The 17,181-nt window shown below is 43.4% G+C and overlaps 1 protein-coding gene across 1 annotated transcript; it reads right to left on the reverse strand.

The window, feature by feature from the left end:
• Positions 1–7,750: 7,750 nt before the first annotated feature.
• Positions 7,751–13,985, reverse strand: SFTPC (surfactant protein C). The gene is made up of 5 exons (XM_070765958.1): positions 13,787–13,985; positions 12,460–12,600; positions 11,377–11,517; positions 10,087–10,197; positions 7,751–9,254 (listed from the first exon to the last, which is right to left on the reverse strand). Exons 1-5 carry the CDS (start codon positions 13,847–13,849, stop codon positions 9,111–9,113), a joined length of 600 nt encoding a protein of 199 aa, XP_070622059.1. The 5' UTR covers positions 13,850–13,985; the 3' UTR covers positions 7,751–9,110.
• Positions 13,986–17,181: the final 3,196 nt, after the last annotated feature.

The following is a 17,181-nucleotide window of genomic DNA, read 5'->3' on the forward strand; positions in this document are numbered from 1 at the left end:
TAGTCCAGAGGTCTCCAGTCTTAGCAACTTTAAGACTTGTGGACTTCAACTTCTAGAGTTCACCAGCATCTTTGCTGGCTAAGGAATTCTGGGACTTGAAACACGATCTAAGTATTGCCCACAAGATCATATGCTGCAACGTCCTGCCTGTCGGCGACTACTTCAGCTTCAACCGCAACAACACAAGAGCACGCAACAGATTCAAACTTAATATTAACCGCTCCAAACGATTGTAAAAAATATGACTTTAGCAATCGAGTTGTCGAAGCATGGAACTTGTTACCGGACTCTGTAACAACCCCCAACATTTTCCCCTTAGACTGTCCACGATTGACCTCTCCAGGTTCCTAAGAGGTCAGTAAGGGGCGTGCATAAGTGCACCAGTGTGCCTTCCGTCCCCTGTCCAATTGTCTCTCCTTTATCTCATATATCTTTTCTTCCTTTCATATATCTTCTCTATTTTTATATCTTTTCTTCTATCCTTTTCTTTATATATATTACTACGTGTCTATTCTCTTCAATATGTATTGTGTATCGGACAAATAAACAAATATATAAAATAAATAAACAAATAAATTCACAGCAGCTGCCAAAAAAGCCAACACAGTTCTAGGCTGCATCAACAGAGGGATAGAATCAAGATCATGTGAAGTGTTAATACCAATTTACAAGGCCTTGGTAAGAGCACACGTGGAATACGGCATTCAGTTTTGGTCGCCATGATGCAAAAAGGATATTGAGACTCTAGAAAAAGTGCAGAGAAGAGCAAAAAAGAGGATTAGGGGACTGGAGGCTAAAACATTTGAAGAACAGTTGCAAGAACTGAGAATGTCTAGTTTGATGAAAAGAAGGACCAGGGGAGACATGATAGCAGTCTTCCAGTATCTCAGGGGTTGCAACAAAGAAGAAGGGGTCAACCTATTCTCCAAAGCAGCTGAGGATAGAACAAGAAGCAATGGGTGGAAACTAAAGAAGGAGAGAAGCAACTTAGAACTAGGGAGAAATTTCCTGACAGTTAGAACAATCAATCAGTGGAACAGAAGTTGCCTCTAGAAGTTGTAAATGCTCCAACACTGGAAGTTTTTAAGAAGATGTTGGATAAAGTTGTGTAGGGTTTCCTACCTAAGCAAGGGGTTGGACTAGAAGACCCCCAAGGTCCCTTCCAACTCTGTTGATATTATTATTATTATTACATAAGAAGGGCCATGCTTCCATTGTGCCGTTGTGAGTGCCCCCATGATGTCTGCTTTCCCTATATCGTCCCCTACTTAATCCTTCAAGAATTTAAACATGCCTGGGATAAACATATGATTTCTGACAGTCTCCAAATGGGTGAGCAGTGTGGTCGGGCAGTAGGAAAAGCAAGTAGGATGCTTGGCTGCATAGCTAGAGGTATAACAAGCAGGAAGAGGGAGATTGTGATCCCATTATATAGAGCGCTGGTGAGACCACATTTGGAATAATACTGTGTTCAGTTCTGGACACCTCACCTACAAAAAGATGTTGACAAAATTGAACGGGTCCAAAGACGGGCTACAAGAATGGTGGAAGGTCTTAAGCATCAAACGTATCAGGAAAGACTTCATGAACTCCATCTGTATAGTCTGGAGGACAGAAGGAAAAGGGGGGACATGATCGAAACATTTAAATATGTTAAAGCGTTAAATAAGGTTCAGGAGGGAAGTGTTTTTAATAGGAAAGTGAACACAAGAACAAGGGCCACAATCTGAGGTGAGTTGGGGGAAAGATCAAAAGCAACGTGAGAAAATATTATTTGACTGAAAGAGTAGTAGATCCTTGGAACAAACTTCCAGCAGACGTGGTTGGTAAATCCACAGTAACTGAATTTAAACATGCCTGGGATAAGCATAGATCCATCCTAAAATAAAATACACAAAATAGTATAAGGGCAGACTAGATGGACCAGGAGGTCTTTTTCTGCCGTCAGTCTTCTATGTTTCTATGTTTCTTCTATGTTTCTATGTAGGACATTCTGTCTTCTTTTAGCACATATTCATGACTCCAACTCTTTCCCAGCACACATTGGGCACAATAAGCCAGACGATTGACCAATTCCCACTTGTATTTAATGGGAAGTCACAAGAGAGGGCAAAGGAGGGAGTCCAGGTTTTATTTCATAACCATCTTCTCTTGGAAAAGGGTCTCCTTGAAGACTAATTCAACTCAAGTTTTTATAAGTCATCCAAAGCAAGGAAAAGATCTCTGGCCAGAAAATTATGAACTGGCACATCGCAATGCGTTGCGTACTCAGCTTCGGGGAAGGGAGGAAGTACTTCAACTCAAACCCTTGTGATTGAAGTGCCAGGTGGAAGGGACACTTTCAGCTCCTGATGCCAGGTCCATCCAGGGAAACTTTGAGTGGCGTTTCAAGGACATGGAGAGAAGGCTTGAAGGAGGAAAGAGTCCAAATAGAAGGGTTATCAAAAATATCTGGCAAGATCGAAGGTGGAAAAAAACAACACCAAGGTGGAACAAAGTTTAATGAGAAGAAGGACCAGGGGAGACATGATAGCAGCGTTCCAATATCTCAGAGGCTGCCACAAAGAAGAAGGAGTCAAGCTATTCTCCAAAGCACCTGAGAGTAGAACAAGAAGCAATGGGTGGAAACTAAAGAAGGAGAGAAGCAACTTAGAACTAAGGAGAAACTTCCTGACGGAACAATTACCGTAATCAGTGGAACAGCTTGCCCCCAGAAGGGTTTCCTGCCTAAGCAGGAGGTTGGACTAGAAGACCTCCAAGGTCCCATCCAACTCTGTTGTTGTTGTTGTTGATAATGATGATATTGTTGTTATTGTTTTCCAGGTTCCGTCAGCCAAGATATTCTAGTTCAACCCCCTGCTTAGGCAGGAAACCCTACACTACTTCAGACAGATAGTTCTCCAACATCTGCTTCAAAACTTCCAGTGTTGGTACATTCAAAACTTCTGGTGGCAAGCTGTTCCCCTGACATGCCCAGTTCCTGCAACTGTTCTTCATATGTTTTAGCCTCCGGTCCCCTAATCCTCTTTGTGGCTCTTCTCTGCACTTTTTCTAGAGTCTCAACATCCTTTTTGCATTGTGGTGACCAAAAACGAATGCCGTATTCTAAGTGTGGCCTTACCAGGACCTTATAAAGTGGTATTAGTCCTTCATGTGATCTTGATTCTCTCCCTCTGTTGATGCAGCCTAGAACTGTGTTGGCTTATTTGGCTGCTGCTGCACATGGCTGGCTCCTATTTAAACGAGTGGGTTGGACTAGAAGACCTCCAAGGTCCCTTCCATTATTATTAAGTGCACTTGCCCACATCCATCTTGAGATCTGAGAGCCCTCAACTGTGATTTACTTGATGATGGCCCCACCACAGCAGCTGAGACATGGGAGGTTTGGGGCCCATTGTGAATAGAAACACAGAAGATTGATGGCAGAAAAAGACCTCCTGGTCCATGTAATCTGCCCTTATACTCTTTCCTATGTTTTATCTTAGGATGGATCTATGTTTATCCCAGGCATGTTTCAATTCAGTTCCTGTTGATTGACCAACCACATCTGCTGGAAGTTTGTTCTAAGCATCTACTACTCTTTCAGTCAAATAATATTTTCTCACGTTGCTTCTGAACTTTCCCCCAACTAACCTCAGATTGTGCCCCCTTGTTCTTGTGTTCACTTTATGCACGCCCCTTACAGACCTCTTAGAAAGGGGGAGAGGTCAATTGTAGATAATCTAAGGTTAAAGGTTTTGGAATTAGGAGTAGAAACCACAGAATCAGGTAGTGCATTCCAGGCGTTGATCACTCTGTTGCTGAAGTCGTATTTTTTGCAGTCTAGTTTAGAGTGGTTGAGTTTAGTTTAAATCTGTTAAGTGCTCGTGTGTTGTTGTGTTTGAAGTTGAAGTAGTCGCCAGGGGTCTGTAAGGGGCATGCATAGGCGCACCATTGTGCCTACCCCCCCTGTCCTACTGTTCTATTGTCTTCTGTCATTACTTTTTATCATCATTCATTCATTCATTCATTCATTCATTCATTTATTATTAGAGTTGGAAGGGACCCTGCGGGTCATCAAGTCCAACCCCCTGCCTAAGCAGCAACCCTATAGCATCCCAGCCAATGGCAGTCCAATTTCCTCTTAAAAATGTCCAGAGTGTTGGAGTTCACAACGTCCGCTGTTAGGTTGTTCCACTGGTTGATCGTTCTGACCGTCAGGAAGTTCTTCCTTATTTCCAGGTTGAATCTCTCCTTGGTCAGCTTCCAGCCGTTGTTCCTTGTCCGGCCCTCCTGTGCCCTGGAGAATAAAGTGATCCCCTCCTCTCTGTGGCAACCCCTCGTATACCTGTAGACTGCTATCATGTCCGCTCTGGCCCTCCTTTTCTCTAGGCTATCCATGCCCAGTTCCCGCAGTCTCTCTTCGTGAGTCTTGGTTTCTAGACCCCTGGTCATCTTGGTTGCTCTTTTCTGCACCTTCTCCAGAATTTCAATGTCTCTTTTAAACTGAACACAGTGGTGACCAGAACTGAACACAGTACTCCAGGTGTGGTCTGACCAGGGCGTAGTAGAGTGGTATTAAGACTTCCCTGGTCTTGGAGTGTATTTTCTAATGTTTCATTTATACAAATTACCATCCTATAATTGTTTGACAAATAAATATAAGTAAACAAACAAATCAATAAATATTTCAAAAATATTGTTTGGTCTAGAGCAGTGTTTCCCAAGCTTGGCAACTTGAAGATATCTGGACTTCAACTCCCAGAATTCCCCAGCCAGCAAATGCTGGCTGGGGAATTCTGGGAGTTGAAGTCCAAATATCTTCAAGTTGCCAAGCTTGGAAAACACTGGTCTAGAGAGAGAGGCGCATAGTTGTTAGATGTGGCAGCTCCTGCCTGGATCGGTGCCATCCCAGCTCTGGATCTTTCTGCTCCTCCGCAGATTCAGTGCCAGGCGGTTCAGGGAGAGGTCAGCCTTCAAAGTGATAAATGATGCATGCAGGGGAGATGGGTTTTCCCACTCTCTGCAAGGCAGCAGGGATGATTCTGGGCGCCAAGCGAGGCTGGTGCAGTCAGGCGTGAGACTCAAGGACAAGACGCTGCGTCGTGGCGGTGCCAACGGGCGGCTTTTGTTCCTCTTGGGAACATCAACTCAGGGGCCTCGAAGGCTGCGACAACAGGGGTCACCGGCAGGAAGGGAGACTTAGAAACATAGAAAGATAGAAGATTGACGGCAGAAAAACACCTCCTGGTCCATTTCGTCTGCCCTTATACTATTTCCTGTATTTTATCTTAGGATGGATCTATGTTTATCCCAGGCAGGTTCACATTCAGTTACTGTGGATTATTCCTTCCTCCCTTCCTTCCTCATTCCTTCTTTCCTTCCTTCTTTCTCTTCCTTCCTTCTCTTTCTTTCTCCCCTTCTTTCTTAACTTCCTCCCTTCCTTTTCCATTCATGGAAACATAGAAGATTGATGGCAGAAAAAGACCTCCTGGTCCATCTCGTCTGCCCTTAATACTATTTCCTGTATTTTATCTTAGGATGGATCTGTGTTTATCCCAGGCATGTTTCAATTCAGTTACTGTGGATTTACCAACCATGTCTGCTGAAAGTTTGTTCCAAGCATCTACTCCTCTTTCAGTCAAATAATATTTTCTCACTTCTCAATTCTTTCCCCCAACTAACTCCAGATTGTGTCCCCTTGTTCTTGGGTTCACTTTCCTATTAAAAACACTTCCCTCCTGAACCTTATTTAACTCTTGAACATATTTAAATGTTTTGATCATGTCCCCCCTTTCCCTTCGGCTCTCCCAACTAGACAGATGGAGTTCATGAAGTCTTTCCTGATGGGTTTTATGCTTAAGACCTTCCACAGTCTACAAAAATGGTGGAAGGTCTTAAGCATAAAACCTATCTTGCTCTCAATGATTTGATTTATTGAGATGTTGATCTCAGAACAGTGACTCTGGGAGGCGTAACCACCTAAACAAAACCCAACACCTAGGACAGTGATGGCGAACCTATGGCACGGGTGCCACAGGTGGCACGCGGAGCTATATCTGCTGGCACGCGAGCTGTTGCTCCAGCTCAGCTCCAACGTGCATGTTTGTTCCAGCCAGATGATTTTTGGCTCACACAGAGGTTCTGGGAGGGTGTTTTTGGCTTCCAGAGAGCCTCCAAGGAGATGTTGGGCATGCGCAAAACAATCCGTAGCCTGGACTTTATTTGCTCTGGACTGCCCAGAGCGAATAAAGCGTTTCCTTTCTCTGGGTGCTGGGTCGAGGAAGCTTCTCCCAGTGCCCAGAGAAAGGAAATGCTTTATTCACTCTGAGCCATCCAGAGTGAATAAAATGTTTCCTTTCTCTCAGTGGTGGGAGAAGCTTCAATTGTCCCAGCGCCCAGAGAAAGGAAACACTTTATTCGCTCTGGGCAGTCCAGAGAAAGGAAAATTTATTTTTTTTATTTTATTCATTTGTCCAATACACAATACATATGGAAGAGAATAGACATGAAGTAATATATATAAAGATAATATGTAAAAATAGAGGAGAAGATATATGAAAGGAAGAAAAGATATATGAGATAAAGGAGAGACAATTGGACAGGGGACGGAAGGCACACTGGTGCACTTATGCACGCCCCTTACTGACCTCTTAGGAACCTGGAGAGGTCAATCACGGATAGTCTAAGGGAGAAATGTTGGGGGTTAGGCGTTGACACTATTGAGTCCGGTAATGAGTTCCACGCTTTGACAACTCAATTGTTAAAGTCATATTTTTTACAGTCAAGTTTGGAGCGGTTAATATTAAGTTTGAATCTGTTGCGTGCTCTTGTGTTGTTGCGGTTGAAGCTGAAGTAGTCATCATTGACCACTAGGACGTAGCAGCATATGATCTTATGGGCAATACTTAAATCGTGAAAATTGGCACTTTTAAAAAACCCCGCGGGACGTGGGGCAAATTATTAAAAATCGGGACATCTGGTCACTTTAGATTTAAGCCAAATACTGCCTAAGATATATTCCAACCATTCACCTCCCTGGTTTATGTTCTGTCTGGGTGCCCCCAGACTTCAACACCAACTGAAAAAAGCAGCCAGACACGCTGGTAAAAGCAAAGGCACTTTATAGTTGGAAAAACAAACACAGAGAAAAACCTGTTCTTCCCAACAGGCAGGCTATGAGGCTTCACAGCAGAGTCATGACGGCCAGACAATACAGCAGACTTCTTGCTGGCACACACACCACTGTAGAGAATAAGACCCACGTCTTTCCCCCCAAGGTTTCAGCCTTCAGGGCCACAAACCAGAATCAGAGACGCCAAAGATCACAGCCAGGTCCCAGGACTCCCAAAGATAATACTCCACAATACAGGAAGGGTGGGTCTGCCTTTTCAGCCTTTCTGGGGAGAACCACACCCAAACCCAGCTGTTGCCTATTTAGGGCTGGAAATACCTGGCTAATTGTCCCCTTCGTTGTGCTGCTCTTCTCTGCCTGAGATCGATGATGGCTTGTGCATCCTCAGCTAAGGACTCCAGGCTACTTGCTGGGGAGAGCTCCACCCCGGGGGACTCAGGCTGTTCTCCCTCTCCCTCGGCCTGATATTCCTCCTCCCCGTCTGCCTGGGCCTCCTCCTCCTCCTCCTGTTCCTCCTCCTCCCCCTCTGAGCATGGAGCCGGCAGAGGTTCAGCCGTTCCCTGAGGAGCCTCAGACGGAATCACAACAGTTTATAGTCTGACATCAAAAACGGCCCCAGACATAGTCAGGTTATTACCTTTAAAAATATTTTATTATTATTATTTCCATACAATAAAAGTACAGGGGAAAAAAATCAATGAAATATGAGAGAATAGCAAATAAGAAAAAAAAGGGAAAAAAGTAAGAAAACAGAATTATGATTTCCAAACTGCCATTTTTATTTTCTTCCTTTAACACTTTGAAAACCCCAAAGGTCAGGGAGCTAAATTGCAAACTGCAGAGGATGGAATAGAATTTCTTTATTGGCCAAGTGTGGCTGGACGCACAGAAATTTGTCGTGGTGCCTATGCTCTCAGTGTAAAGAAGAGGAAAGATACGTTCATCAGGAATCATAAGGTACAACGCTTAATGCTAAGTGTTAAGGAGTGTGCAGAGCGACCCTTGAGTTACCAAGGATGCGCAGAGGAAGTGGCAGATACCCAGCCGATAGCCCAGAGGTTCAAGTAGTAATTCAGATGACCTGATACATTAAGTATAGAAATATTATTTACTTTGGCAAATGGCATAGTCAAGAACAATTCTAGTCATACACAATTACATCAGTCAATAACTCTCAATACATATATAATATTATAAGCCTCTCTCAATACATTAAACAATACTATAAGCTTTACGTACAAAATACATTAAACCAGTGATTTTCAACCTTTTTTGAGCCGCGGCACATTTTTTACATTTACAAAACCATTGGGCACATTTGGGGGGGGGGGGTTCTAAAAAAAGTTTGGACAAAAAAATTCTCTCTCTTCCTCCCTTTCGCTCTGTTTCTCTCCCTTCCTCTTTTTCTCTCTCTTCCTTCTTTCCTCTTTTTTGCTCTCTTTCTCTCTCCCTCCCTACCTCCCCCTATGTCTTTCTCTCTCCCACCTTCCCTCCCCCCTCTCTCTCTTGCTTTCTTTCTTGCTCTCTCTCTCTTGCTTTCTTTCTCTCTTGTTCTCTTTCTCTCTTGCTTTCTTTCTCTCTTTCTCTTGCTTTCTTTCTCTCTTGCTCTTTCTTTCTCTCTTTCTCTTTCTTTCTTTCTTTCTCTTGTTTTCTTTCTCTCTCTGAGCTTCGCGGCACACCTGACCATGTCTCGCGGCACACTAGTGTGCCACCGCACACTGGTTGAAAAACACTGCATTAAACCATCATTTTTGAACACACAGTTCTACAACATAGACAAACCAGAAATAGCAGAGAGTAATCAGAGGGAGTGGAAAGAGAGGGAGAGGGAGAGAGAAGCTTCTGGCTCCCTCTTATGGCTAACTGCAACAATGACACTTAAAGCTATAGTGTTATAATTCATTTAAACATACATTGATAGTTTTTTTATATATTGCCAAACCCAACCAGTTATGTACATAGTTCTAACAGCTCTGCCTCTTTCACCCTGACTCCGTTAAGCCCAGAAGACGGGGAGGGTGCTGCAGAGAAGGTTGATGGCTGCTCCCAACGTGGAACGGTGATGGGCCGGCACTGGCACTGCCGAGAGGTTTTCCGTTGGCTTCTCTCTCTGTCCAAGGGGCGGCAGGGGAGGGGGCTCCTGCAAAAGGAAGGGGGAGGGAAAGAATTGCTCCACCAGGAAAGAAACACAGCAGCAAGCAGCTCTTTCTCCTGGTGGGCCGAGGTGGGTCTCTAGGGCCTTATTTGGGGAACTGCAACTCAATTTTTATTTTTTGCCCACACAAGACAAAAACAAACGTACAACAATTCCATTTCTATCAGAAGTTATTATTAGAGATAAATACATTTATACATTTCTTTGTTAATGTTCACATTCCCTGTACTATAACTAGAGTTATTACAATTCTGTAACCAGTGAGCAGTGTCCCTATACATTAACTTCGTTTATCATTTATTCCTATAACTTCGTTTATCATTTCTTTCTTTTAACCAATTATAAAATTGATCCCATATTTTATAATAATCAGAATCCCTTTTCCCTTGCAACTTCCTTGTTAGCATGTCCATTTCTCCGCAATCCAACTCAAATTATAACCAATCGTTTAGTGATTGTTCCAAGTTACAACGACACTGAAAAGAGTGATGGATGACTGGTCCTCGCACTTATGACTGTAGCAACCTCCCCAAGGTCACACGATCAAAATTCAACCCCCTTGTGCTTACTAGTGTTGTACAGGGAGTTCTTCTGTTATAACCATTCATTTAGTGAAGTTACAACAGCAACCGAAGTTACAACAGCACTGACTATTTTCCACCTGGTTGTTGCAGAATCCCATTGGATGAGTGATCGGAATTTGAATGCTATTTTTAGTTTGGCTTCCGGCCCCAAGCAGACGGTGGACGCTATGGCCCAAATGGCTCTCCCACCCTCCCACCACGGATGCCCTCACTCCCACCCTGTTTTTACGCACCTGGACATGCTGGAAGATCCCGACGACGGCATCCAGGCTTTGGACATCCTTCCGGTTCATTCGGATGACGTAGCAGGACGTTCCTGGCCACGACCTGTAGCCAATCACCAGCTGTTCAAAGGCAGAGGAGGGAGAGGAGCTTGCGAGGGCAAGAGTCACATTCGCAAGAATCCAACATTTGGGTACCTGGCCACAGAGCCTCCTCCGAACTTCCCTGCCTGATGACACCTGACTCCCAAAACTTCACCCTTAGAGTGTCCACTGTTGACCTCTCCCGATTCCTGAGAGGTCAGTAAGGGGTGTGCATAAGTGCACCAGCGTGCCTACCATCCCTGTCCTAATGTTTCTCTCTTACTAGTATCATGTATATAAGTATTATTATATCTTTGTATACCACCAATATGTACTGGACAAAACAAACAAACAAATATCCCTTATTATCTATCCCTCTAGGCCAGAGGTAGGCAAAGTTGGCTCTTCTATGACATGCGGACTTCAACTCCCAGATTTCCTGAGCCAATCATGCTAGCTCAGGAATTCTGGGAATTGAAGTCCACATGCCATAGAAGAGCCAACTTTGCCTACCCCTGCTCTAGGTAATAGAGTAGATTAGAGGGATAGAATGGAATGGAATTAGAATAGAATAGAGTAGAGTAGAATAGAGTAGAATAGAATATTGAATAGAATAGAATAGAAGGTAGAGTAGAGTAGAATAGAATAGAATATTGCAAAGAATAGGATAGAATAGAATAGAATAGAACAGAATAGAATATTAAAATGAATAGAGTAGAGTAGAATAGAGTGGAATAGAATAGAATATTGAACAGAATAGAATATTTAATAAAATAGAACAGAATATAAAGTAGAGTAGAATAGGATCGAATAGAGTAGAGTAAATAGAATAGAACAGAACAGAACAGAACAGAATATTGGAAAGAATAGAATAGAGTAGGGTAGAGTTTGAGTACTCAAAATTTCTGCTACTGGTTCTCCAGAACCTGTCAGAACTGGCTGGATCCCACCCCCGGATGGAAAGGAGATGACTCTTCATCCGTTCTCCTTTCTAACTGAATTGCAGTAAGGAAGACCCTCCCCCCAAACTGGAACATATCTTTGGGTTGGAGCTTTTCAGTAGACTCCTAAGAAGATTCCAATGGGTCACAACAAGAACTGCAAGTTTACTTTGAAAGGCAGGGGAGGAGACTTCGACTCCAAGCAGGTGTCAGCCAGGTGTACAAGCAAAGCCCTTGGCCGGCACAAGGGAAGCCAAGAACCGGGTGCAAAACTCACATTGCCGTAGTCGTAAACCACCGTGGCCGAAGAGTTGACTTTCACGTGGACGGGGAATATGGCCAGTTTCTCCTTCTGGCTCAGGGCCAGGTGCTGGGAGGACCCTTTGCCGTCCAGGCCTTGAATGGTCATTTGCAGGACCTAGGCGTCGCCAAGAAGACAAAAGGGGAAGAAAAATAGGGAATCAGGACTTCCAGAAACGATAAAGACCCCTGGATGGGTCTCATGCATCATGGCTGAATCTTAATCCTGGTTTAAGAAAACCACCATTGTTGAGCCAACAATGCCTGTGATGTCCAGACAAATAACCCAGGGGATGGACTGACAGATTAGCTATAGCCTGGCTTGTTTTACCTACACAGACAAGGGTCGGATTCCCACAGCATAAACAAAATACAGGGGTACCTGTGTCCAAGATCGCCTCTACTTACGAACTTTTCTAAATAAGAATTGGGTGTTCAAGATATTTTTGCTTCTTCTCAAGAACCATTTTCCACTTACAAAACCGAGCGTCTGAAACTGTCACTGGAAAAGGCGGGGAGAAGCCTCCGTGGGGCCTCTCTAGGAATCTCCTGGGAGGAAACAGGGCTGGAAAAGACGGGGATGTCACCAAAGGGATGGGGAGGAAGGTTGCAGATTTCTCATGATGCTTGAGCACGGAGAGAAATCCAGGTTTATTCCCCACGAATCTGAATTTAGGGTTAACCCTAACCCTAACTCTAACCCTAACACTGAGAAGACTTTCCGCAAGGAGTTGAGTGGCTTAAAAGTTTATTAAATTAATATAAAATATAAAATAATATAAAATATAAAATAATATAAAATATAAAATATAAAATAATATAAAAAAATATAAAATAATATAAAATAATATAAAATATAAAATATAAAATATAATAAAATTAAATTAAATTAAATAAAATTTCCTTGCAAGTGGGGACCAAGGACACAATCATGGCCATCGTCCGGAATTCTTCGGGAGCTGTGGGGGGCACGGCTCTAGTGGGAAGGAATGATGGATGACCCTCTCTGGAAATCCCTCCCATGCTTTGACCCCCAGAGCCCTGGCCAAGCCGCCCTTACCGCCTCCGTATGTTTCTCGGTGATGTGCACTCCCGCCAGCAGCAAAGTCAGGACCACCAGAGTTATGCCCACGACCGCCATGGCCATGAGGAAGGTTTTCCACCAAGGGAGGTCGGGAGACTTGGGAGATTCGGTGTAATCCTGCAGGAGCAAAAAACCAGAGAGTGAGCGTTCCTCATCCAACGTCTCCGAATCAGAACAGAGTTGGAAGGGACCTTGGAGGTCTTCTAATCCAACCCCCTGCTTAGGCAGGAGACCCTACACTACTTCAGACAAATGGTTATCCAACATCTTCTTAAAAACTCCCAGTGTTGGGGCATTCACAAGTTCTGGAGGTAAGCTGCTCCATGGATTATTTGTTTTAACTGTTGGGATATTTCTCCTTAGTTCTAAATTGCTTCTCTCCTTGTTTAGTTTCCATCCATCATTTCTTATCCTACCTTCTGGTACTTTGGAGAATAAATTAACCCCCTCCTCCCCACCTATAAATTTAAATAATAACAACAACAACAACAACAGCAGCAGCAGCAACAATAACAACAACAATAATAGTCTTAAAATCGAACTACAACGACTGTGGCATAATCCAGTATAGGTGGTCCCAGTAGTAATTGGAACACTGTGCCAAAAGACTTCAGCCGGCATTTGAAAACAATAAACATTGACAAAATGACGATCTGTCAGTTGCAAAAGGCCACAGTAGTTGGATCTGCACACATCACGCAAAAAATACATCACACAGTCCTAGAAGCTTGGGAAGGGTTCGACTTGTGATACGAAATCCAGCATGTAAATCTTGTTTGCTGTGTATTACTGGGATTTTTGTGATGATGATGATGATAATGATGATGATGATGATGATGATGATGATGATAATAATAATAATAATAATAATAATAATAATAATAATAATAGGCTGAAGAGTTGGGTAATTGTTCCAAGTTAAAGGGGGGACATGATGGAAACATTTAAATATGTTAAAGGGTTAAATAAGGTCAAGGAGGGAAGTGTTTTTAATAGGAAAGTGAACACAAGAACAAGGGGACACAATCTGAAGTTAATTGGGGGAAAGATCAAAAGCAACGTGAGAAAATATTATTTGACTGAAAGAGTAGTAGATGCTTGGAACAAACTTCCAGCAGATGTGGTTGGTAAATCCACAGGAACTGAATTTAAACATGCCTGGGATAAACATAGACCCATCCTAAGATAAAATACAGGAAATAGTATCAGGGCAGAGTAGATGGACCAGGAGGTCTTTTTCTGCCATCAATCTTCTAGGTTTCTTAAATTTTGGAAGAACAAAAATTCTTCCCCATAGACTCACCGGAGGCGGTCCCGACATTAGGGCCAACTTCTTGCTATCGTCCATCGTGTAGTCCCCTTCCATTCCGATCCTCAGCTCTCCAGCAGAGAATGTTCCTTATTTTTCTGGACCACTGAAGGCAGGAGAACATCTACTTATATGACGCACCCGATGCTAAGCTCCTGCGGTGGGGGATTGGTTAGCTCTCCATCCCCATTACAACTCCTGTGGGCTGGTAACCAGTCTTGTTTTTAGGAAGCATTTCTTGCCAAGTCTTCTTCTCAGGGCACTCAAAAAGTGTTATTTGGACACGTGTCCTTCAAGAGTTTCTGAAGAACCTCCTCCGAAAGCAGAAGCACCTTCTAGGGACGAGTGGTCTCTTGTCGTTCTTAAACCTTAAAGTCAACTTGTTCTCATGTCAATCCAGGAAGCACAAAGTTCTCCCCGTTGGCTTTTAAGTCACTCCTTGAGAAGTTCTTGAGATCTTTGCCAAAAACACCAAAGGCAAAGAGCCTCTGAGAACAGCGACCGTATCGAGAGAAATGAGGGTCACGTTGTAGGAAAGAAATCTAGAGCCAAAGATGAGGAGCTCTTGCGCCACCCCATCCTAGTATCGGATGCTGGGAATCGTAATGAATCTGTTTTGGAGAGACATGGAGTTGCCACCTTGTGTTATAATAGCAGCCATTCAGTTGCTGGGAAGAAGGCAACATAAGCCGTGATGGGCTCTACAGGCATAGTTCCCTCTAAGCTGAGCAGTGAGCAATCGCTCACTTAAAAATCATCATCAACTCAGAGTTTTCCAAACCTGCCCAGAAGCCGAGAGGGAAAGCGTGAGAGGGAAGGAGAGAGAGAGGAAGAGAGGAAGAGAGAGAAACAGATAGAAAAAAGAGAGGAAGGAAAAGAGAAAGAAAAAGAATGGGAGTAAGGAAGAGAGAAAGAAAATCAAAATCGTTTGAAACTAGCTCAACTATTTAAGTGGCATTTTGATATTGATAGAGTTGCCCTGTTATGAGCTCACTGTTATAGACACACAGTAGAGTGTTTTATTTTGAAATTCTCTGAGGCAAAACAGGGTGGGTTTTTTATTTGTTTGTTTGTTTATTTATTTATTTATTTAATATCTCTGTGCTACCCAGTCCCGAAGGGACTGCCACTCAGACACTATACTTTTCCGCCCCCCCCCCAAAAAAAAAAATTAGAGGGAACACTGCCTTCAGGTATGCAGAACCGGTAGAAAAACATTTGCCAGACCAATCCTTGAATACAGCTCATCTGTCTAGAAAAAATACGACTTTTTAAAAAATACGACTTTAGTAATCGAGCTGTCGAAGCGTGGAACTCATTACTGGACTCTGTAGTGTCATCCCCTAATCCCCAACATTTTACCCTTAGACTATCCATGGTTGACGTCTCCAGATTCCTAAGAGGTCAGTAAGGGGCGTGCATAAGCGCACTAGTGTGCCTTTCATCCCCTGTCCTATAGTCTCTCCTATATCCCATATATCTTCTCTTCTGTCCCTATATCTTTTCTTCTATGCTCTCATCTAACTTCACATAATGGCTTTGGGCCTGACATCATTGATATATTTTATTCCTATATTTTCTCCTCTATTCTTTCCTTTATATATTTCATTTCGAGTATATCCACTATAACCTTCATTGTGTATTAATGTGTATTGGACAAAATAAATAAATAAAACTCACATCACATTTCATACATAAATATATTAGAAAGAGATACTTTACTAGAAGAGCCCTCCACTCCTCTACTCGCAACAAAATACCTTACACAACCAGACCTACAATCCTGGGGTTAGAAAGCTTGGAGCTCCGTCACCTTAAACACGACCTAAGCACAGCCCATAAAATCATCTGCTACAACGTCCTTCCTGTCAACGACTACTTCAGCTCCAACCACAACAATGCAGGAGCACACAATAGATACAAACTCAAAGTAAACTTCTCCAAACTTGACTGTAGAAAACATGACTTTAATAACCGAGTAGTTAATGCCTGGAACTCACTACCCCTTTTTTTCTTTAATATTCAATAAACTATTTTTAAAAAATAAATAAATAAAATAATAAATAAATAAAATAATTAGATAACAAAAATAGAACAGGGTCCTCTCTGAGTGTTTTTGTCCCTTCTTCCCTCCCACCCAGCAATAGGGGCTTTGTAGTCTGCTCCCCCTCCCAACAATTGGCTTCTGCTTGGCTTCACCCCAGGAGCCTTGGTGCCCATCTCAGCCCAGCCCTGGGTTGCAAAACGGGGCTTGCAAAGTTCAAGTCAGCCCCTGGCACACTTTGCCCTTTGTTGTCTGGTGCACAGCTGTGCCTGGAACAACAGGACGTTTGTGTCGGTGCCACACGCTGCCCTCCAGCAATTCCTGGGCCCCAGCGGACTCAATTCAGACTCCAGCACAATGGAGGGGAGTGGGAAGACCACCACCACCACCAGCAACAACAACAACGCTCGCAGCCAGAAGCCCCATTCACAGTGGCCCCAAAGCTCTGGGCACCAGCTTGGCGTGAAAGGAGCTAAGAAACATCTGGATGTGGCAAGTGGGAGAATCGCGTGTCTTGTCCCATGCTCCGAGCAGCATCAGAACTTGTCCAGAAACACAGGTGTGGCCAAAACCAGCTAAGGCTTAGGGCTGTAGGTAAAGATTGGTGAGAATATTATTTAGGGGAGAGGAGGAGGAGGAGGAGGAGGAAGGAACGAGGCAGCTGTTATTTATTTATTTATTTATTTATTTACTTACTTACTTACTTACCTACCTACCTCTCTCTATCTGTCTCCTTACCTACCTACCTATCTATCTATCTATCTATCTATCTATCTATCTATCTATCTATCTATCTATCTATCTATCTATCTATCTACCTACCTACCTACCTACCTACCTACCTACCTACCTATTATTATATAATAAATAAAGCCCCTGATTCCACATGCTTCCTTTCCCCTCCATCCTGAACCGATGCTCTGGAGAGTCCCCAGCCGTTCCCTGTCCCCCCTCCCCACCCAGGCCCTTTCCCTCCCTCCCTTCTTTCACCCCCTCCCCCAGCTCCTGAATCCACCTGCTTTCTTTCCCCTCCATCCTGATGCTCGACTCTCTCTGCCAGAGGCTGACATCTACCTACCTACCTACCTACTCTACCTATCTACCCACTATCTATCAATCAGACTTTTATGCCGCCCTTCTCCGAGGATTCGGGGCAGCTCACAACACATAATGAAACAATGCATAACATCCTAAATCCACTTAATTAAATATGAAATCTAAAAAAACTAATAAAACCCAAAGCCATAAAAAAAAGAATCATTCCCATTCGATCAACTTTCTCTCACACCTTTGCAGCTCCCTCCCCCTTTCTTTCACCCCACCCCTCCCTTAGCCCTGATGCCAG

The sequence above is a fragment of the Erythrolamprus reginae genome, chromosome 12, assembly GCF_031021105.1.
Source record: "Erythrolamprus reginae isolate rEryReg1 chromosome 12, rEryReg1.hap1, whole genome shotgun sequence".
Classification (NCBI taxonomy): Eukaryota; Metazoa; Chordata; class Lepidosauria; order Squamata; family Dipsadidae; genus Erythrolamprus; species Erythrolamprus reginae.